Source organism: Strix uralensis, chromosome 26, assembly GCF_047716275.1.
Source record: "Strix uralensis isolate ZFMK-TIS-50842 chromosome 26, bStrUra1, whole genome shotgun sequence".
In the NCBI taxonomy this organism is placed as follows: Eukaryota; Metazoa; Chordata; class Aves; order Strigiformes; family Strigidae; genus Strix; species Strix uralensis.
Window position 1 is genome coordinate 2,631,081 of NC_133997.1, and position 22,191 is coordinate 2,653,271.

General features: G+C 52.4%; 3 protein-coding genes across 5 annotated transcripts; 2 read left to right on the forward strand and 1 right to left on the reverse strand.

The window, feature by feature from the left end:
- Positions 1 to 285: 285 nt before the first annotated feature.
- On the reverse strand, positions 286 to 10,441 carry POU2AF2 (POU class 2 homeobox associating factor 2). The gene is made up of 10 exons (XM_074851035.1): positions 10,420 to 10,441; positions 10,038 to 10,116; positions 9,438 to 9,490; positions 8,504 to 8,554; positions 7,647 to 7,750; positions 7,208 to 7,260; positions 6,617 to 6,776; positions 2,321 to 2,366; positions 1,278 to 1,576; positions 286 to 687 (listed from the first exon to the last, which is right to left on the reverse strand). Exons 1-10 carry the CDS (start codon positions 10,439 to 10,441, stop codon positions 286 to 288), a joined length of 1,269 nt encoding a protein of 422 aa, XP_074707136.1.
- Positions 10,442 to 12,597: 2,156 nt separating this feature from the next.
- On the forward strand, positions 12,598 to 18,035 carry HINFP (histone H4 transcription factor). Its single transcript, XM_074894963.1, has 9 exons — positions 12,598 to 12,998; positions 13,235 to 13,461; positions 13,672 to 13,783; positions 14,276 to 14,428; positions 15,023 to 15,100; positions 15,191 to 15,311; positions 15,425 to 15,563; positions 15,862 to 15,986; positions 16,693 to 18,035. Exons 1-9 carry the CDS (start codon positions 12,836 to 12,838, stop codon positions 17,213 to 17,215), a joined length of 1,641 nt encoding a protein of 546 aa, XP_074751064.1. The 5' UTR covers positions 12,598 to 12,835; the 3' UTR covers positions 17,216 to 18,035.
- Positions 18,036 to 18,122: 87 nt separating this feature from the next.
- Positions 18,123 to 21,737, forward strand: LOC141954915 (complement receptor type 2-like). Of its 3 annotated transcripts, none has more exons than XM_074894964.1 (5): positions 18,123 to 19,604; positions 19,943 to 20,077; positions 20,372 to 20,539; positions 20,702 to 20,935; positions 21,032 to 21,737. In XM_074894964.1, the coding sequence occupies exons 1-5, from the start codon at positions 19,541 to 19,543 to the stop codon at positions 21,043 to 21,045; spliced, it is 615 nt and encodes a 204-aa protein (XP_074751065.1). In that variant the 5' UTR covers positions 18,123 to 19,540; the 3' UTR covers positions 21,046 to 21,737. The 3 variants fall into 3 exon arrangements, with proteins under 3 accessions (XP_074751065.1, XP_074751066.1, XP_074751067.1); XM_074894965.1 differs by having other exon boundaries at positions 20,702 to 20,905; XM_074894966.1 differs by lacking the exon at positions 19,943 to 20,077.
- Positions 21,738 to 22,191: the final 454 nt, after the last annotated feature.

Consider the following 22,191-nt stretch of genomic DNA (forward strand, 5'->3'; position numbering starts at 1 on the left):
GGTCCTTGTTTGTAGGAAAGGCCCACAGAGTTCAGATATTTTTCAGGCTGTGTATTTTACTTGTAGCACAGTGGGACTGTGAGCAATGACCTTCATACAGTCTTAGAAGGTACCGCTATAAGCTAAATGTGGTATATCCAAGTGATTGTATTTCTAAACAAAGCATAAGCGTTGCATGTTGTTAGTATCCTCTGTTTGAAGGACCAGCTTTACAAAAAAGCGTACAAGTAATTAATTTGCTTCAATAATGGTCCGTTTTTCTTTTCCTCAAGCTCTCATCTGTCATCAATAAGTTCTCCGGCCTTCATAAGTCCCCCAGATGGGACTTCCATCCTCTTTTGCCCAGGCAGAGTTATCGTGAAGGGCCGGTGTCTCCAAGGACTGCTCTGGTGAGAGGTGGCTCATCCTGGAGGTAAGCTCATTTGCCACAGTCATGAATGGTGAAAAGGAGTAGGGTGAGGAGGCTGCATAGCTGGGGGAGTAGTGGACATCTTCAAGAGGATGCAGAGTGTAGGGCTGGGCTCCGGGGATGGCTGGGGTCCAACCTGAGCTTCGGTATGGGGAAACACCTCCGGACTCATGTGAAGAGAGGCAGCTGGCACTGGCAGGCAGTGCTTGCAGAGGGTCTGAGCACCCACCGTCCGACTGACTGAGACTGTCAGGTGAGGTCTGCTCCCAGGGCTCTCTCTGCATGGAAGTGGGGAGAGAAGGCAAGAAAGACCCTTAAGAATAAAAGCTTGTCCTGGAGGTAATGGCATCTCTATCCCCAGAGCCTAGCTGGGGACGCTCACAAGGGTTTATGTGGCTCTGGAGCGGTATTTGCTGTTAAAACTGTTGAAAGGACACATCTGTGCTGTCAGTAGTGGGCAAGGCCTGGAACAGGCTCCTGGTGGGATGGACCAGCCCTGACCCTGCAGGGCCCAGGAGCTCTGACTTGGGGGTATGAACAGAGCTGGCTCCTGGGAAGCAGAAGGCGACAGCCTGGAGTCAACAAAGGATGTTTTTAGAAATTTAGGGAGCTTAATGGAGTAGTTGTTTTGGTGAGCAGGGAAGGTTGTTAATTGAGGAGCTGGTCTCCAACAGGAAGAGGGGACAGTTAGACAGAGAATGGCCACAAAGAGGAAAAACATCCCCCGTCAGCCCTGCCCCATCTGCTGTGTGCTCTGTTATGGCTGCCTCCTGTAGCAGCCACATCCTTCCCACACGAGTCCCCCTGACCTAACCCCAGCTTTAAATTGGGTAATCTTTCATTGGGTGACTGAGAACCATAGACTCACTAGTAGGAAGTGCGCTGTGTCATTAGGGAAGGATGGCAGAAGAGGGGGCACAGAAGAAGGGCTGAAGAAGGAGCTGGTACCAGCTGTGAGGGGAGTAGCACGGTAATCTCCATGTTGGTCAGTGAGATACGGGTCTAGAAGTGCCGGGTAGCCCTGAGTGGCAGAGGAGTCACACGAGAAGGTCTTGGACCCTAGAGGGGACGAGTAGACATCACTGACAAACGGCTTTGTGTTGTGGAAATCCAACTCAGTTGCAAAGGATCTCCTGACGCTGTAGTAACCAGCCGTGGTAGGCGAGCCTGTGGTGGTCAGAAAAAAGGTTGGCTAAAGGTAAACCATAGCAGCAGTACCTGAGGAGCCATGGAGCTATGGGCACTTCTGCAGGTGCAAGGTAGAGCCCTTTTCTCTCTAGCATCACCCAGGGCAGGAGTCAATCCTGTCTGGAAACAGGTGTGTTTTAGCACCTCGGACTGCCCTGATCCAGCTGATGACCTTTATCTGCAGCAAACCAAATGTGTTTTGGGAAGCTTCAAGTACGAGGCCAGGGGGATTGAGGTTAGCTTTGCCGGCCTTTGCTTTTTTTTCTTGCTCTGCTATGGACCTTGGGGAAGAGGATGGGGTTACAGCTGCAAAATCACCTGCCTTTGTTCCAGCCTCACTCCCCTTTTCCTACCCAAGAGTTCAAGGGACAAAACAGGTCAGCTCCTGGTTTCATACTTACTCTCTTCACCTCTAGGGAAAAATGGAAGATGCAGAGGGAAAAGAAGGGGTTCTGTGTGGCACCTCTATCAAAAGAGGTGGGAACTGCTTTAATTACCTCTCCCCTCTTTGGGAATTTCATACAAGATTACAGGGGCCTTTCTTTTATTATCACCATTCCTGTTTTGACTCTTTCAATTACTTTCCTCCTGGGCTTTCTCTGAGGTGTGGCCCTGTTCCAGTGCTCCTTTGCTCACTTCATGTCCTTTGGAGGAGAAGAGACAGGAGCAGTGTCAACTGTTCAACCTGCATGGAAGGTATTTATCGGTGGAGGAAAACCTCACCTGGCATTTGGACAAATGGTGACTGTGATGTGGTGGTGCTGCCGCCCTGCAAAAGATAAAGATGTGTTAAAAAATGCCTTTCCAAAGCAAGGCAGCTCTCTAAGCATGTAATTTGGGAAGGCGCTGGCATAATTCAGATGCATTATTTGAGTCTTGGTGCTATCAGTTTGAAGAGATTAACTACAAGATTTCAAGCCTGAGGCCTCTGAGGTATTAGCAGATGTAGGCTAAGAAGAGATTTTGAAGGTCTTGTGCAGAGCTGGTAATAGTAGAAATATCAAGATAACTGGCTTCTTTCTCACGTACTGCAGGGTCCCTTAATGCAGGCATAATGCTGAGCTGTCGTTTTGGTGTTGGCACAAAACAGGTCTCAATAATCTGGTATCTAAGCCCTTGGCTGGTCAAAACGGGCAGATTCTGCACTGTCCATGTTCTAGCCCAGCTCTCCTGTGCTGCGTCTACCTGCCCCAGAGCTGCTTTAGCTGGCACCTCCTAGCAGAAGAAGCAGGCTGTGTGTTTCAGGCAGTTGTTTCTAGCTCCTATTTGGGTGCTACAGCAATACTGATAGTAACAATCTCCTCTTGGTCCCTAGGTAAGGGAGAATTAGCCCTGAGTGACCCTGGTGCTCATGGTGGCTAATTCCTTACAAAGCACTGTGGTGAAGGCATCTGCTCCTCGGGAGCAGAGCTCGTACATGGAGTTTCATTGAGGTCTGTCTCCAGACCTCTAAACCCATAGAGCAGAAATACAGTGCCCATGGCTGCATTTACTTCAGCTGTGCTGTTGCCCTGGCCAGTGATGGTGGCATGCTATTTCCAGTTTGCATAGTGCAAACAGGAGGTTCCTGCCATAGCAAGCAACCAAATTTAGAGGTTTAGATTTGAATTAAATTTGCCAGTGGTAGGACTTCCTTTTACTGCTGAGGGAGGTTTGCAGCTGCTCCCTGCTCCATCATGAAAATGAGCTCTGAGCCCACACAAGTCACACGGGCTGCAGGGCTGATAGGAGGTGTCAGGAAGGAGCCCTTTGGCTTGCGGGCAGATGAGAGTGTTCACGTTGCAGGGTCAGGGCCAGGGCTTGCACCTGTCTCCAGCTGGGCCATTTTTGGCTGCAGACCTCAGTGAGGTTCATAGCTGGTAATGCACACTGTCCTGCAAAGCTAAAGCTTCCACATGCAAATCTGGTCTCAGCAGACACTCCTCTCTCAGCATCCATGTCGCTTCAGTAATACCTTTTCCTGCTTCAGGGTTTTTCCCCACCACCTCCTCTGCCTTGCCCACGGCCATCGTATCCTGCAGCCAGCTTGTGTCTGCATCCACTGAGGAGGAATCTCATTGAAAATAATGGTGCAGGCCTCTGCATTAGACCTCAGCCTTAACACCCCACCAGGAAGTAGTCTGGTACTGTCATCTGGCACCCCTAACACTGTGTTTGAGGAAAAATTGGAGTTAGGAGGTGCAGGTAGCACAGATGCTGCCTACAGGTCAAAGGGCTGCAGTGATGAGAGCTGGAATGCTTTGCTGGAGGGACAGGAAGGTCCCTGGGCACAGCTGCCAGCCTCTAGTATGGAACATTTCAAATTACCAGTGCATCTAAGTTCATCTTTAATCCTGCCCGTTCAACAGTCACTGAAACTACCTGACTATCAGAGGCAGCAGGTCTTCTTGCACGCACCTATGATGGATAGCCACAGAGCTGTTAGCTGTAAGGGCTTCACCTGCCTTGATTCAATTGCAAGAGCCTCTGCAGCAGCCCATCTTTGGCCTTCATCGTAGCAGGCACCCGCATACTTGCAGAGACCTACATTTCATTTGCCTGCTGGCTCCTTATCAGGCGATGAATGGCTCAGCTTAATTGAAGCCCATTAGTTCATTTCCTCCCTGCATTACTTCCTTTCGGTGCTGTGGGACTGGGGTCTGGATCTTCTGCAACACATCAGTGTGTCTGTTTAGCATCACTTGAGCCCACAGCATATTCAGCTGTTGATAAGCTTGGTCTCAGCCTGCCTCACACGTGACTGGACAAAGATACTGACTGGGGGTACTCCAGAGAGCTGTGTTGCTTCACTGCCTTGGTAACCCAGGAGTGTTGTTCAGCTACAAGGCTGCCTTGGGGGACTAAATGTAAGGATCCAGGTCAAAATGCTGACCTGGTCCTGCAATGGGGACGTATGGTGCCCTTTGACCATACTTTGGCTTCAGTGTATCTGGTCTCTGGGCCCAATCTGTAGTACAGCAGCTGAAGTAATAAAAATTAATAACAAAAAAAGCAAAGCTTAGTCTGGGTAGGGCACCTCACTGGTTTGCTGACAGCAGGTTTGCTGAATGATCTGTCGCTGGCCTCCGAGTGCTGCTGGGCATAGTGCTTCATCTGTATACCTACCAGTTTCCCCACCTGAGAAAAGAGGGTAGACCTTTTGTCATGCAGAGGGTAACTGCTGGTTCATGCCTGCCTATGTGGTGGATGAGCCAAAGGAAAAAAGTCAGACCCTCCCTAAAGCCCAGGACCAAGCCCTTTTTCCTGCAGTTAGTGGAAACTCAGAAGCCCAAATTGTGTGGTTTTCATCACAGTACACACTAGTTTCCTAGCATTTGATGTGTGCAGGGCCTGGCTGTCATGAAATTGTTGCTGTTCTACTGCCTCAGTAAACAGCCCAGCAACTCACCTCTGATGAGCAATGACCTTTCCTTAGCAACACAGATCTCCTCCATAGACCCCTCCTTGCACGACAAAGGCTTACTGATTTTGGAGCAAAGATCATGTTCAAACAAAAGATGCAGCTAAATTACACTGCATCATAAATATACAAAGGGGTGTTCAGTTATCTGCCGTTTGCTTTGATTCTGGATTATATTATGTCAGATAAACAGAGCTGCACTTACAGCTGTTCTTTTCATGATATGTTCAAGCAAATACGGATGTTTGCCCTGCACAATAATTTTTCGTCTCTCATAGGGAATTAGCAACAGGGCTGATTTTGCATTAGATAGACACACAACTGCTAAGCTTTGGAATACAAAGCAAAGGGCAATAAAGCAAGCAGCAAGTGTTTTACAGTTCCTGGGGCTTTTGATAGCAGCCGTTGAAGCTGCCGCCTCCAGAAAGGGAGCAGGTAAAGCATGATAGTCATCAATCAGGATCTGTTTTCTCCATGAGTGCAAACACAGCAGTTGCTTCCTGCTGTTCCCCAAAGCTGTCTTCCTAAATGCCTGCCTGGTGGGAGCATGTGTTTCCCAGTGACTGTCCATGGCTCAGGGAGTCTCTGCCTTTCTGCATTAGCTGAAGGCTGTGAAGATACCTATGGCTAGATCTTGCTTTGTTTGGCAATGCCCATGCTGGTTTTCTGCCTGTTTTGTTACACAGAGTTAACATGCACGAAAGTAACAGCGAGAAAAAGACTTGCAAGTCCCCTTGAGGTCTCTTTGTTTTGCTAAAGGCAAAAAGCCTGAGGCAAATGGCTCAAATGGAAAAGAGCAAATGGGAAAGAGCATCAAAACTCCTAATCTGTGTCTTCTGCTGTCAGTAATTCGGGTCTCTGCTCCCACCCTTTCCTTCCAGGACACAGTTTCAGCAACTTGACGGCATCTCCTCATCTGTCAGTGGCCCCATTGCTCCCAATCAACGTGGAATTGAAGTGCTGCTGCTTGGTAAAGATGAGTCTTGAGAGCACACAGGGAATGGCTTGCTGTGCCACTGAATGCCAGATGCTAGCACCTGCAACATTGTCGCCTCTTCTGGGGACAGCATTGCTTTTCTGGCTAGTAATTGAGAAAAAACAATGTAGTGTACTATAATTTGATCTAGGTTTCCTGTTGCCATAGAACCACTTTAAGAAGAAATCATCCTTTACAGACTGATGCTTGGCCCCTTTCCAGACCATAACATCACTGCATCTCCCCGGCACTCTAGTATGCCAGAGAGGAGCTGGAAGGAGCACAACACCCAGGGAAGAACATCTATTTTTGCGGCAGTGAGTTGTTGAAGTGTAGCTAGTGAAAAAGGAAGTTAACTTGGAAAGGTGTCATATGCAGGGTGTGAAAAGAATGAGAAATTTAGCATTACTGATTTGCTTAAAAAGAAAGGACTTTAATCTCTCAAAGGTTCACTGATGTAAAAATGAAGGAGCCATCTGTGATCTTTTGGGGAAAACACTAGGGTTGCAAATGTTTTTGCTATTCCCTGTCAATACTAGCAGTGCCCTGAATTCAACATAAATGCTCTTAAATCAGAGGATTACATGACATGACTTTTCTGGTTTTAAAAAAAAAAAAAGGGTGCGGGTGGGAAGTGACTTACGCTGAAGCGGGAGCCACTGCTCTGCCTGGATCGTTTTTCAGCAAGAAGATCTTTGACTGTGTGTTTCACTCGCACTCCTTGGTATACCCGTTTGCCAAAATCTGTAGGGACTGAGGGAATGAAACGAGCATTAGAGGAGTTCAGTGAAAGCACAGAGCAGCTGGAAGACGTTGTTACAGAAGAAACAGATTTGTCGCCTTTGTACACCAAGTTAGGAAGGAAGCATATAAGACTGCTATTATTGATACAGAATCATCCCTTAGGAGCCCAACGGCAAGGGTTGCTCATCTGCAGAGAACAAAGATTGAGGTGCCCTACCCTCTATTTCAGCACTGGGTGCCATGTGGTTTCCACGCAGCTCCCTCTGTGCCGGATATGGCTGGCTGATGGTTTTTGGCTTTTGTTTTTCCAAAGAGAGCTCTGGGGGATCCTATATTTCCCCTTTGGGTCAGCAAAATTTGATTTGAAAGCCCCTATTGCTTTCAGCAGAGATGCTGTAGTTTAGCCCCTCCTTGCTTTTCTGGAGTTGCTGGCTTTCAGCACATCATGGCTCTGTGAGATTTGATCTCAGTGCAGCAAAGATGGAAATACCCCAGCTGGTTGGAGTGGCTCCTCTGAACGGTGACGTGGATCACAGTGTGGATCTCAGGAAAGGCAAAGGAGCCGACTGCTCAGTCTGCTTTGTATCTACAGCAAATACAGACAGGTACTTGGGGACTCTGTTGTTTTATCAAGGTTATTGAGGAGGACATAGAGGGCTACAGTGTCTCAGCCATGTCATCCAAGAGGCTGATGGTTGGCCTGGCTCTGTTTTCTTGACCTGCCTGGAATACAGCACAACCTGTCCATGGGGTCTGCGTGACTTTTGGTGAGACATCTATCCTCTTCCTCTGCCTGGTTAAAGCTTTGTGAGATCTGCCTTGTGTACAGGCGTTTTGGCACAAGTGAGGGCAGAGAGGTATGAGGTACAATACCAGGGACAGCTCTTTTATCCGGGCTAGCGGGCTGTGCCTGAACAGAGAGCTCGCACCTGTGGAGCCAGGGAGGAGTGTCCATATGGGCTTTTATTGACATTTTCCAGAGAAGAACTTAACTTTGAAGCTAATCCCTTGGAAAACATGCAGTCGTGTTCTCCTGAGGGAAACCAAACAGCCATTCCACAGCTGATGTGTTTGATCTCTAAAACTGTGATTTATCATTTTGCCCTTCTGCTTTTCAGGATGTGTCCTGTGGCTCCATTTATCACTTTCATTTGTGTGGCATTGTGTCCCCAGGTGCACACACACATGGAGAGCTTAAAAAGGGAAGAGTAGAGAGTTTAAACAACACAGAATCTCAGCGCTGGCTTGGAGTTACTCCAAATGTTTTCTGTTAGGCCGTAGCAGTTGCAGTTTTGGGCAACTGCAACTTGTTTTTTGTGTTTGAGTGCTAACCAGTTCAGCCAACACTGGGCACAAGGCACACACATTGCAAGAGACAGTGCTCCAAACAGCTCATGATCAAAATAGTCAAAATAGAGGTGAATGCTGAGTCTTGCATATCAACCAGTGAGTATCCGTGGTCAAGCCAGGACACAGCCAGAAATGGATATCAACCCTTGCAGCTGAGAGGAACCTGTACACTGGGGCTGGCTCTTTTCCATGGCCCAAGGAAGAAATCTCCCTCCTGTGGTCCCTTCTCAGGGCTGTTTTTACTGAGAGCAGTTGGAAGCACAGGTACCTGGTGTGCACAGGTAGCTGGAACTCAAAAGCTGTGGCAGAGCAGGTATAACTGGCAGAAACAGCTATACTTTCTGTATCGGAAACTGTGCATCTTTGCATGAGAGTTCCTTTGAAGATACAGCATTGCAGTTTGATAGAAAAGCCTCAAACATACAGCACAGCTTACTGAGCTCCATCACGATTTGACACGTGTGATAACTCGTGCAGCTTTTGCTAGCTGCATGCAGTTGAAGATTCAGGCCTTAATTCAGGACAGAACTTTTTGAGGAGGACCAGAGCTAAGGAGGCAGTCTTATATTTAATTTTCAGAATGGGGATATTTCTAAAACAGCCTCACTGGAAAAGCTGTGAGCAGCTTTTATTCTTTTATTCTGCAGTCTGATATTGCCAAATCCTACAACCTCTTTGTGTTAACTGACCTTGCTGCTTTGTGACCGTTTCTAGCAAGTTTCTGATGCTCTGCACTTCAGCAGTCCTGTTTTCCTAACTTCTTGACTATGGTCCAAAGACATTAGAAAAACACTTCCACACCTCCTTACTTTTACATTATTGTACTATTGAAGTTGCTTCACTCATATACTCACAGTTATTTCTCTGCTCAAATTCTTGTAAGCAAGCAGTGTAATGGCTCTGTCCTTTAACCCTGTTTTTGACTTGGCAGTCCAGTCGCACAGAACTAAACCTCTTGCTTTCAGTGAGTTATTCAGCAGGATCTGATGCTAAGCTATTAAAACTCCAGATAAATTTGCTATTGGCAGCACTGGGGAAGGGAATGCTAATTTAGGCCTGAGTTTATATAATTTTCAAGCAAATGGAATCATATTTCACATCACTTTGATCTAACTGCCTTTTGGAAAAGTACTGCATTGTGAAGGAATATAAATTCAGCCTAGAGAAGGCAGAACATGCTAATAGATACTATTAAATTCTTGGGACATTAAAGATGCCACTCATGGATTTTAGACAATTCTTATTTCTCTCTCTCTTTTTTTTTTTTTTTTTTTAATATGAGCCCAAGGACAGCACGGTATGTTCTTTCCCTGATATTTCCACGAAGATGCATCATTATGCTTGTGAAAAGTCAAGGTGCTGAAACTCACCTGTTTCCATTGTCGTCACAGCTGACAACTCCCAGCTCTCAGATTCTGCAGGACTTCGGAGAAGGGCCGTCCGTCATGAGCTTCCCAGCGCAGAGTGAAGTCAGTGCTCATACTCCACTGGTAAAGTTTCAGCTGAGCCTGACGGAAATATGTTTTCTACAATTTAGTGATGTCTCCACGATACCTTGTTTGGGATTTGCTTAAATGCAAATCTCTCGACGTGTGTTTCACTCCGATTTGCATGGTCAGTGTGGATCATTCCCGAAGAGTCTCTTTCCTGTCTGAGCTGACATTTCATGGATGAAAACTGAGCTGTTTACCAATGGAAAAATCTTGAGTTAAAGTGAAAGTCTGGTAAGTGATGACCCATCTCCTTACAGGTGAGGAACCTGGCTGGAAAAACAAGGCTTGGGACAAGAGCCTCTTCTTTTGTGTAAGTGTGAGATACCCATGTGCTGTTGAAGATGCACACAGCAGACCTTCCTCGGGGAGTAGTACTGTCTCTCTGGGACCCCACAGGCCAGGCTGTGCATTACACAATTAAAACTGGATCTCTGGACACTGTAAACCCAGGAGGCTTTGCATGGCAACCACTAGCACCTTCGGGGAGAGGGGTAACTCTCAGCCAGGGACAGCTCATAGGACCTGCAGGAACATCCTTTAGCAAACCTGCATACTCCTGGAGGGGAAGCCAGGGTTTGACTCTCTGTTATCAAGCAAGAGGTCCCCTTTCTGAAGGTCTGAGGTTAGTCTCCAGGGAGGTGCCAGGAGGGGAAACAACAGCCAGGAAAGGATCTGTTCTTACACTGCTGCTGGACACAGATTAAAGGGACCTTTGGCCAGGCCTGCTATAGCCATTCCTCTATTCCCAGCTACCAAATGGTAGCAAGTCTGTTTCTGCAATATCTGAACCAAGAAGCAGAGTTAAGCCTTTAAATTCTTCTTTAAGCACCGTAGCTTATATCCTAGTTCTGAGACATACCTGCATTTGCTGTAAGCGCCATTTTCCCTGCAACGTGGCTAGCACAACCTATCGATACGGTGAGGACAGGCTGTGGAGAGGCAGGTGATCTCTGGAGTGTTTTGTGTACAAGCAGAGTGGGCTGGTGTGCGGCACTGCTGTGCTCATCTTACATGAGCAGGACAAGGCTGGCGCCAATACACTCCTCATAATTAAATATTTCTCCTCTTGTGGAGTCTGCTGCCAGCTTGAGCATCTATTAGGTAAGATCTGTCCCTCTTTGTAATTCCATGCGCTTTCCCCAGCATTGGCCCAGAGATGAATTTGTCCTGTTATGTGAACTGCCTTCCTGGGGAAGGTTATTGGTTTTTTAAGTGTAATTATTCTTTTCCTTCAGAAGAAAAATAAAATACAAAGAGCAGCAGCTGGCAAAGGCTGCATCTGCTCAGGCCATTGAGGCAAGTGGAGAAGGCAGAGCTGAAATAACATCCTGAATAATTCCCAACATTCTTAACTTGCAGAAAGACTCGGGTATTCTGCCAGCTCAGACACGGAGCTCAGGACCAGTAGGACATCACACAACCAAGCTCACGGAAGACTTGAGCTCCTGTATAGAGTCTTTCACCACGTACATACACCCTCTTATATAAGACAAGTCTTATTTTGGCCCGTCCATTCCTGGCCACCCCTTCCTGGTACCCACAGGTGTCTTGGATTTGGCCGACAGGTACTAGAAAGGGCAGGAAGCAGCAGGTGGGTCGGGGAAGCGTGGGCAGATGTGAAGTCACAACAGAAGAGGGTATCTTTGCTTTGTCAGCAATAGGCTTAGTTTGCCACCTGCCTCCTGGCAGGTTTCCCAGATAGTTTTGTCTCCTGTACTGGATCATTATACACTTTGGTTAGGGTATACCAGTTAAATCCCAGCCCCAATCAAGCTAATAGCTTTGCACTGTCTAGCCAGTCCAGGTGTTTTCTGTACTGATTACAAATAATCACACTGAGAACAACAGATCCTGCAGAAAACAAATAAACAAAGATAAAAACTCAGCCAGCCTGCTTCTAGATAAGATCCATCTCTTACCTTACATTTTCATTTGAAAAAGCATCAGACCCAGATTTTCTATATAATTTAGTGGATTTGGGCACGTACTTTCCATTCACATCAGAGGGTAGAGCTGGTGTGCACGACAGGAGTCACAGAAGCGATTGCACGTTGGCAAGGCACGCTTTGTGGCACATTTTATACAGTCCCATTTGGTTTTAGCACGGCGTTTGCCTGTGCCAAAGCAAACTTTCTGAGAGTTGCGTCTCTGTTTTGTGTTACAAAAGCCAGGAACGGCAGATGTAATAGTCAATGTGTATTTGTTTAAATCAAGCTGTCATTTTGGAGACCTCATCGCCCTCTACAACTACCTGAAAGGAGGGTGCAGAGAGCTGGGGATGAGTCTCTTTAACCAAGTAATAAGCGATAGGACAAGAGGGAATGGCCTCAAGTTGTGCCAGAGAAGGTTTAGACTGGATATTAGGAAGCATTTCTTTGCAGAAGGGGTTGTTGAGTGTTGGAATGGGCTGCCCAGGGCAGCGGGGGAGTCCCCATCCCTGGAGGGGTAGAAGAGTCGGGTCAATATAGCGCTGAGGGATCTGGTGGAGTTGGGATCTGTCAGTGCTGGGTTAACGGTTGGACTGGATGATCTTCAAGGTCCTTTCCAACCGAGATGATTCTGTGATTCTGTCTCCTTGTTACTGAGTAAGGAGAATATGCTGCATTGTCTCACAGCGGGGACTGAGGGGTTTTGTGTGGATGGGGTGCCTAGCTGGGGGGGGTGCCCAGCTGCGGGGGTGCTGCCTGCCAGGCCTCTGAGGGTTCTGGAGGCACCAGGAATGAACGTGTGCGGTGGCAGCGAGGCCGGGGCCGCTCTTCCCGCTCTGCTCCCGCAAAGCCGGGTCCCTGCCAAATCTCAGCATGACCAAAGCGGTGCCGGCTCCCGGGATACGGGCTCTCCCGGGACCAAAGGCGCGTTATTCCCGCGGGGGTCCCAAAAAGGATCTGCCTGGCGGCTCAGCCCCCCGCGACCCCGGAACCTTTGGGAGCGGGCGCCGCTTCCCGGCGGGCCCGGCCTGGCGCTGCGCGCGGCCGCGGGCTCCTGCGCGGGGATTGGCCGGGGCCGGGCGGGGGCGGGCGGGCGCGGGCCGCGGGGTTCCGGCGCCCCCCGGCGGGGCAGGGCCGGGCGCTCCCCGCGCTCCCCGCCGTCTGCCCGGCGCCGCGCCGCTTCGGGGCGGCTGGGCTCGGCGGCTCCGCCGCGGTGGCTCAGCCCCGGCTTCGGGACTGCGGGGCCGACCCTGCCCGCCCCCCCCGCCACCCCGAGTCAGCCGGGCGGCGCCTGGGCCGGTGTCGGGGTGACCGCGGCGGTGAGGGGAGCCCTCGGCGTCCCCGGCCATGCCGCCCGCCAAGGCCGCCGGTAAGGGCGCCTTGGTGCTGCAGTGCGAGTGGGAGTCGTGCACCTACGTGGCCTCGAAGATGGAGGAGTTTTGCGAGCATGTGGCCCAGCACCTGCGGCAGCACCTTCCCGGGGAACACCGCGACGAGATGGACCCTCTCGGTAAGGAGCGGCAGCCTCCGCTGCTGTGGCTCACGAGCCCTCTCTCTTCCCTGAGGTGTTTTGTTGTGACAGAATTCTCTCTCTGAGCAGAGCAGCGCTGCCTGTTGCAGGACTGGAATCTCTTGAAAAAAAAAAAAAAAAAGCCGTGGTGGTTCTCTGTCTTCGAGAGCCTGAGCTTTACTTGGAGAGTTTCCATCAGACCATTATGGCCTGTATATCTGCTGTTTGTGTTGCAGAGGAATACACGTGTTTGTGGCAGGAATGCGGTTTCTGTTCCCCAGAGAGCTCCGCTGACCTCATTCGCCACGTCTATTTCCACTGCTACCACACCAAGCTGAAGCAGTGGGGGCTGCGGGCCCTGCAGAGCCAGTCGGATGTGAGCCATTGCCAGCTGGACTTCCAGAGCCGCAACATCATCCCTGAGATCCAGGAGAACTTTCTGTGTCTGTGGGAGTACTGTGAGGTGAGAACAGGGGACCCAAGTTTTGCTTTCCTGTGTGTTCTCTGTGATGTGGCAGCCAGGGGAAGGAGAGCTGCTTTCGTCCTGCAGCTCACCTGTGTGCCTGCCTGGTGGCTGCGTTTGTACCTGGGTGAAAGCGTCTGTTGTGCTCTGGCTGAAGCCAGCTCGTGCTGATCTCTTCACCCTGTTCTGTCTGTCCTTGCTCCCCAACAGCGATCATTTGATAATCCTGAGTGGTTCTATCGGCACGTGGAGGATCACAGTTTCTGTTCAGAGTACAAGGCAGCAGGGAAGGAAAACCATGTGGTTGTCTGTGGCTGGAAAGGTTAGTGCGTGCACGCCAGGCCCCTCTAGAGAGCTTTGCCAAGGGCTGGATTGCATTTGTTGTATGGGAGAACTCTGCGCTCCTTGGCAGGGTGTCAGGGAGCCTCTTGAACTTCAACAATATGTGTGTATGGTCCTAACAGTGAAATGTTCCTGTAGAATTTCCTTCAGGGGATCCAGTTGAGTGCTTAATATTGAGCTTTTTGTTTATATTTAATTAGTACCTAGAAGAAAAGGCTCCAGTTTATCGTTTTCAATAATTTTTCTCTCTTGTGTTTTTGCAATTGCCTTAGCTGCTTGCTGTGGTGGGGGTGCCCAGGCCAGTTGTACACTGGTGATTTCATCCTGCTGTGGCCCTGCTCTGTGGGCTTTTTGGAGCAGGGAGTTCATCCTTGTTAGTCAAAACAGAAGCAAGAAGCCTGCCATTCAGTCACATTGTGGATTGTGGCCCATGTGTGAAGGATCTTAATGGCATAATGTTGTTTCTGTTTAGACTGCGATTGCACCTTCAAGGGGCGCTGCAAACTGCGGGAGCACTTGCGCAGCCACACGCAGGAGAAAGTGGTGGCCTGTCCTACCTGTGGGGGGATGTTCGCCAACAACACCAAGTTCTTTGACCATATCCGCCGTCAGACTGCGTTGGACCGTAAGCTCCTGTGGGCCGGGGAGGAGCGGGTTGTGATCAGTCCTTTGGCTGAGCCTTTTGGTTTGCTAGAGCTCCTGTTCTCTGTGAGCAAAGGGCATGGGCGTGCTTGGAAACAGCCTGGCTTCCCTGGTGGCTGGGAACTCCGACACTGATGAATCTCTGAGAAGTGTCTGGCAGAGGCAGGGGATTGGAGGCTGACAAGGCTGCACAGGCTCTCACTACTGCAGCCAGAGCTGTTCCTCCTGTGGGGACCCAGGACTGAAGTCAAAGGCAGCAGCTGGGCACTTGCAGCAGGACTGGGATTTGCTTGTTGAGTTCCCCTGCGCTGTGCTGGCGATGTGTGTGGTGGCTCCCCAGTTCCTGCACTGGCAGCACGAGGAGGCTCTGCGAAGGGGATGCAGACTGCACTTTGCAAGCGGTTTGGTTTTTGTTTGCCTTTGTAGTCAGTGTCTGCTATCTCTGCCTGGAGAGAAGGGTTTCCAGTTCCACTGTAACTACCTCTTTTTCTCACTTGCTGCTCTTTGTGCTGCTCTCTTTGCTTTAATCTCTTTTCTCATCACCCCTTCCTCTTTCTCCCTGGCCCCAATGCTGCAGAGCAGAGGTTTCAGTGTTCTCACTGCTCCAAGAGGTTTGCCACAGAGAGGCTGCTCCGTGACCATATGAGGAACCATGGTGAGTAAAGGCTTCTCCCAACTGAGGCTCTGAAGAGTGCGTGCTCTCCCGTGCTTTGTGGTAATGTTTTCCACCCATTCTTTCGCACAGTGAACCATTACAAGTGCCCTCTGTGTGACATGACCTGCCCGCTGCCCTCCTCCCTGCGCAATCACATTCGTTTTCGGCACAGCGAGGAGCGACCGTTCAAGTGTGACTACTGTGACTACAGGTGAGGACCAGGGCTTTCTGTTTTTCCAGACTGGTGACAGAGGAGCACCCAGAGGCACGTACGTGTGTGTGCTACACAGTCTTCAGCTTTGTTCCCTTATAATTTCCTTTTAGCTGCAAGAATCTCATTGACTTGAGGAAGCATCTGGACACGCACAGCAAGGAGCCAGCCTATCGCTGCGAGTTTGAGGCTTGCAGCTTCACTGCACGTTCCCTCTGCTCCATCAAACTGCACTACCGGAAAGTCCATGAGGTGGGAAGGGAGCAGAGGGCTATTCTGCTGTGTACTGTCTCCCAGTGAGGCTGAGAACTGCTAAGTGCAACATGCTGTACGGAAGCATGTGGGAAAAAAGCTAAAGTCATGTAATGTGTCTCAGGCTGACCAGGGCTGTAGGAATGTGAAGTTGAATTGCATTCCTCTCGCACTGCTGCAATGATACGTCATGTCAGTCTTCTCAGAGAACCTGATTCTTCCTTCCATGCACATGCGTGGGTACCAGGCCCTCTGATCAGGCACATGGGGTATTCACATCCCTCTCTCTGCCCTTCAGGGTGACTCAGAGCCCCGGTACAAGTGCCATGTCTGTGACAAGTGCTTCACACGTGGAAACAACCTCACTGTCCACCTCAGGAAGAAACACCAGTTCAAATGGCCCTCGGGCCATCCTCGCTTCAGGTACCGCCCATCCTTAGCTCCTCACTACCTCCTCCCTAGTGCAAGAGACTAGCTGCAGCTGCATCCTGTGTCTTGCTGGAGCAGAGACCTGGCAGTGCTTGGGCTCTGATGTTTGCCTGTAATGTGCTCAAGACCTATTTCCCAGTGGCTGGGAGGCACTGGGCAGCAAGCATTCTGTGGGATCTGGCACAGTGACAGCAACGCAGGGTGGCAGCTCTGGCAGTGGGTCAGAGGTTTAGGGGCAAGGGCAGAAGCGATGCTGTCACAGCTGCATCTGGTGGGACGCTTCTGAGCTTGGCAGGGGCCAGGTCCAGGTGTCCCACTCTAGGAAGAGCTGCTGCAGATTAGCGTCTTGAGAGATGCCTCTGCTGCATCCTCTCGAGGAAGCTCCAAAGAGTTTCCAGAGCCTAAAAGCTGGTAGGAGAAGAGGATGGACTTCAGATGCTCCCAGTGAAACAGAGTGGTGGAAGGAGATGGGCTTGGGAGGTAAGAGGCTTATTGGAAAGCTCAGAAGCTGCCACATGGATGTGCTTTTAGGGGCAGGGCTGAAGGGTTTTTATCTTACTTGCCCAGTGTCATCTATGTAGCACTGGGCCTTGGAACCTAGAATGTGGTCCCTCTTGGCTGCTGCTTCAGGCTGCTACCCATCTCTAGGGAAGGGGCCGCAGTGTGACTGGCTCCGTCACCCCTGCCTATCTCTGCTCAGGTACAAGGAACATGAGGATGGCTACATGAGGCTGCAGCTGGTGCGTTATGAGAGCGTGGAGCTGACAGAGCAGCTACTGAAGGATGGAGAGAAGCAAGGGGAGGCACTGGATGGCTCAGCTGAGTGTGTGGTGCTGTCTGAGGGTGAGGGCAACCTGCAGGGCATCATTCTGGAGGCCCCGGCAGAGGCTCCACTGGTGGAGAACAGTATCGCTGAACTGCAAGTGGCCCCGCTGCGCCCGGCCCCTTGCTCTGCTGACAACCCTGAGCCAGCACGGCCGAGTGCCTTCCCAGGAGCAGCGCTGTCGTCGGAGCAAGAACCTGGCACCCTGGCCAACCCCATCATCCGTGTGGTGAACCGGACCAATGAGCATGGGGAGAGTGAGACTGTGTACTATGTCATGGCCAGCACATCCTCCGAGGAGCAGGTGGCAGCACCCAGCGGGCTGGCTATGGAGCTGGAGGAGAATGTCATGGATCGTCTGCAGAAGACGGCTGAGGAGCTGGGCATCCAGATTGTGTGAGGTGCTCACCCGCCTCTCTGCATGAGGAAAACTTGGGCCTCCATGGGATGTGCTGGTGGGGGAGGATGATAAGTGCTTGGGAGAGAGGGCTGAGCTTGTCTTCACCTACCTGCAGCTGGCTGGCTTCCCACTCTGCTGCCCCAGCCTCACTGGCTGCCAGTTCTGGTTAGCGTGGGGAGAGGGGAAGGACAGGTCTCTCTCAGTTGTAGATCAAGTGATCTGAGCTGGGAAGAGCTGTCTATCTCCTCCTTTTGGGGATTAGGGACTAGCAAGCCTCTCTCACCCTTCCAGGAGGTTTGGCCTTAGCCTGACACAGGCCTTCCCCTCCTGGTGACTCACTGGTGACGTGGTCCCTGCTGCTGCTGCGCAGCTCGGTTGTCAGCGCTGGCAGAGCCTGGTCCTCAGCTAGGATCTCCCCAGGCAGGAGGGCGTGCTGAGCAGACACTGCAGCTGAAGCCTCTTCCCGGGGAAGATGTGTGGCCCTCAGCAGGGGCTGCATCCATACTTTGTTCTCTAAGGGATGGCACGCTCTACTTCTGCCTTCATCGGCACTTCCCTGTGCATCATCTTTCCTGGGTCATTCAGCTGGTGCTGTTGGTGGTGGGTGCACCACTGACCCTGTTACACTGCACTGATCTCTGGGAGGAGAGGGCTGAAGGTGCTGTCCTTTGAGGCTATTGCTACCCTGCAGCACTGGGGGATTGGGAGCTCCTTACTGCTTTTGTCCTTCCCTGGGTTTCCTCCCCATATTGGGGTTTGGGCTCCTGGTTGGGCAAAGTGTACTTTGGCGATACAAATAAAAGTCAGACTGCCAGGCCAACCAGTGTCTGGTGTCTGTTTCAGCCCCATCCCTGCCAGCTGTGGCACGTTGTGGTGAGAGGATGAGGCCGAGTTGCCTAGAGCCTGCACTGTGGGAGGTGAGCACTGAAGAGCTGCCAGGGTCTCTTGACATGTCCTCTGTGCTGCCACTTGGTGCAGCTGGCGAGTGCCTCAGAGCGTGTGTTGTTCCACGTCCCCAGAGGTGGCACTGGAAGGCCAGGTTTAGCTCTGGCACTCTTGTTCCCTGCTGTCCTGATGTGAGTTTGATTTTTGCTGCCTCCTTCAGGGCGTGAATGTCAGCTGCCTGCAATGTCATTTTTTGACTATAGAGAGTAGCCTGGGCTTGTGAGCAGAGCCAGTTTACCCTTTGTCAAGTGATTTGGATGGGGACAGGGTGAAGCTGGTGTCCCTGGAGTGACACTTGGGCCCACACTGCCCTGTGTGTGGAAGTGCTGTGCCCAGATGGAGGCAGGGAGGTGCCCTGCTGATCTCCTGGGCTGGACACTGACTTTTTACTCCTCGCTTCCTTTCTCAAGCAGTTCAGCAAAAGCTGTTGGAATTCCAGGTTAATGGAGGAAATCACTTTATACTAAACCCTTGGCCACCTGCTCACTTTCTAATTACAAACACAGAGGGTGTGATTCGTGGCTGTGCCCTTGGGATGGGGTGATGAGAGCAGCCTGGGTGCGGGGCAGCGTGCTCTGCAGTTGCAGTACACAGGCTGGGTAAGGAGTGGGGATGAAGTGGGCAGAGCTGCCAGCTACAGGCCGTGTGGGAAGGTCTCCTGCTGCTGGATCAGTGTGATGGGCAATGTGCACCCCTGCGCCCCAATGCTGCTCTCTCCAGGGGCGTGCACGCAGAGTGCCTCCCGTGGGCGAGTGAAACACAGGTAGGGTCGTGTGCTGGGCACCCTGTGCTCGGGGCGAGGCAGGGTAGGAGGCAGCTGGCTCTCCCAGCAGCCCTGACAGCATGCGCTGCAGGAGGACGCTGCTCTGGGGAGAGCATTCCTGGGCTGCTGGCATGTGGCCGGGCCTTGCCCAGCCTTCCCGGCCCCTGCCTGGCCCTCGCTCCCTGGTGCTTGGCAGAGCTGGGCCGAGGATACCTTCGAGAGAAGGGCCTCCTGCCAGGTTTGTATTCGCAGCACTTGCAGCTTGGCCCTCGTTCCAACGTGCAGGCCTGGGGGCTCTGCTGCCAAAGCCATGGCTGCGCCTGCGTTATCTTGGACTACGGTGCTCCTGCAGGATGTGAGTGCTAGGTGTTGGGAGCGGAGGCAAGGCTGTGGTGGCTGGGAGGAGTTGTCCCTTTAAACACTGGGTCCAGGGAGGGTAATCTGCCAGAGATTATCTGCTGTGGAGCGGATTGGCATTAAAGGGAATGTCTCCTCCCGTCCCCCATGTCCTACAGCAGCTCGTCCTGTGTGTATGGAAACCAAGTTCACTTTCTCTTGGGCAAGCAGAAAGGGGCCTTTGATCTGAGGGGCAAGGGGAGGAGGGCAGAGTGTGCGCTATGGGACTGGGCCTCCTCTTCCTTGCTGCGCTGGCCATGCTGGTCTCCTGCGAGGACCCAGAAGGTAACAGGGTGTTTAGGGGAAGAGAGGCTTTCAGAGTGCCCCAGAGCTGCTGGCACCTGGCTGGACTGGTCTTCCCCAGCCGGGAGCAAGAACTTTGTCACGTCCCCATGCCGAGGTGTGGCACGGTGGAAGCTGGAGCTGGCTTGCAGAAATGCTGGAGGTGGAAGTGGATGCACTGCTGACCACAGCAGGGGTTGGGGGGCGGGCTGGGACAAGCCTTTGCTGGGTTTGTGCCACCTCCCTGTGGGTCTCTGAGGGCTAGGGAGCTGGCAGGAAGGGTGGTCCTCGGCCCCCGGCCCTAGCCCTATCCTGCTCTGCCTTGCTCCCTGCGGCACCAGGAGACCCGGATACTTACTGGTCTGGCACAGCACCCATCTGCTTCGGGGTCTGCAAGGGGAAGCACAAGGAGCTGAAGAGGAGCCAGTGTGGGAATGGCAGCTGCTGCTGGCTGGGCTACAAGTCCTTCTGCAGAGGTACAGCCAGAGCAGGGAGATGGGGGGGCCCTGGATGGCTGCAGGGCTTGGCACAGCCAGCCTGGGGAGGGTGGGTTTTGTGCCCCACACACGTGTGTGGAGTCTCTCCAGCAGCCCGGTCCTCGGGCCACTAGAGGACGCAGCCTGGGGCACCCGCAGATCCTGCCCAGCATCCTTTTCTTCGCCCAGGACCCGCAACCTTGTCTGGGTGCATCCGCTTGGGCTGATGTTCTGCAGAGCAGGCTGCATAGGGTGCCAGCCCTGCGCTGCCCTCAGGAACCTCCCTGTCCCCAGTGAACTGCGGGCGACCCGAAGCAGACTTGAACTCGGTGGTGTACGGCAATGACTGGTGGGTTGGCTCGGTGGTGCGGTACAGCTGCCAGCCTGGATTCCTGCTCCTGGGGGACCCGGCCAGCGCCTGCCAGTCTGATGGCCACTGGACCCCCAAGCCCACCTGCCTCCGTGAGTACCGCTGGGTGTCATGCTGAGCCTGAGAGGGCACCCTGCCTGTATGGGGAGCAGGCAGCAGGGCTGCAGACATGTTTCCAATCCCTCTTTTCCCCCAGCGTGATGTGGGAGGGCTGGTGGGCACTCTGTGATATGCTCTGGCCCTGCTCTTTGCAGGGGTCTGCCTGCGAGGTCGTATCGAGATCAGCGAGCAGGACATTACTGGGAGGTGCTCTTCATCTTGCAGCACCCAGGCCTACCTGGGACCTTTCCTCAACCATGGCTGCATCAAGATCTCAGCCTGTGTCACCAAGCCCTCAGGCTGGGCCCACTGGTCCCAGCGCTGCAACATCTGCGAGTGTGACTGCCATGTCCCATGCGGTGAGTCCTGGTCGCAGCCGCCCACCTTTGGTAAGGGTCTGTCTCACTGTTTTTTGGGAAGGGTTGACACTGAGAGCTGGGGACTGCCAAACAGCTCAAAATCTGCTGCTCTTGCTCTCCTTACAGCTTCCTCTGGGTAGAGCTGGGCCGTCTGGGGCTGTGGCCACTGGCCCCCTGCCGAGGGAGGCTTCCAACCTGGATGTCTGCTTCCCTTCGCCATGTGTCTCCATCACTGCCCTCCTTCCATAAGGGACCAGATGGATGCTGAATGTGCCCATGGCACTGACCACCAAGCCCTTCTGGGCACTGGACTCCCATCCCTGCTGGCCTTCCATCTTGAAATGACTCCGCAGCAGGATGCTGCAGCAGCTGCTGGTTGCTGTACGGCCACCAGCTTGGTCTCAGGGGCTGCAGACCCAGCCTTGGGCAGTTGAGAAGGAAGGGGCTTTAGCATCAAGGGAGTTCGCTCCCAGGCCCTGCTTGTGCCCACCTGCAGGGCAGCAGGGCTGTTTTGCCCTGCACGGAGGGGGCCTGGGCTGAGACCTGCTAACGGTGAGTGCCCTGAGGATGGGAGTCAGCGTGCTGAATGCAAACTGGATGGGTCCAACATGCCTTTTGCTCCATGAGGAGATGACTTAAGACTTCTTTGTGGAGCCTGGCTCCATGACTACCTCCTTGTGCCCTCCCCCTGCCCAGCCTGTGGGCTGCCCTGCCCCACAGTCTCTCCTCTGGCTGGATCCTGCTTTGCCAAGGAGCCAAATCACTGCCCAGCCCAAGCTTGGCTGTGGGAGGGGAAAGCTCTCCTTGGTTCAACAGATGGTTTTTTAATTAATACTTTTGTTAGTGCCACTCATTTCCATATGTCTTTCATGTTTAAATGCTGTGGTGGGTGAGAGGTGTGAGTAACAGCGAGGATGGAGCCAGGCGTGGTGCTGCGGAGGGCGGAGGTGCAGGGGGATGGCAGGTCCCGCATGAGGAGCTGGAGCGGGCGGCGTGTGCTGGGGGTGAAGCCCTGGGTGGGAGGCACCCTCCTGTCAAGGCCCTTTGTGGCCAGCGGTAACCCCACCTGCCCTGGCTCTTGATGCCTGGGGTGGGCTTCCCAGGCACTGCTCTGCATTGCAGCCCCAGTTTCACCCAGGTTGTGCTGTCATTGGGGCGGCTGCACGATGGTGCGGCCCCTGTCCCTTGTCCGTGCAGGGCTGAGCAGGGGCAGAAGCGTCTTGGGCAGGAGCGAACTTAGGGGGTGTTGGGGGACTTAGGGGGTGAGCTGTGCCTGCTCACGGGGT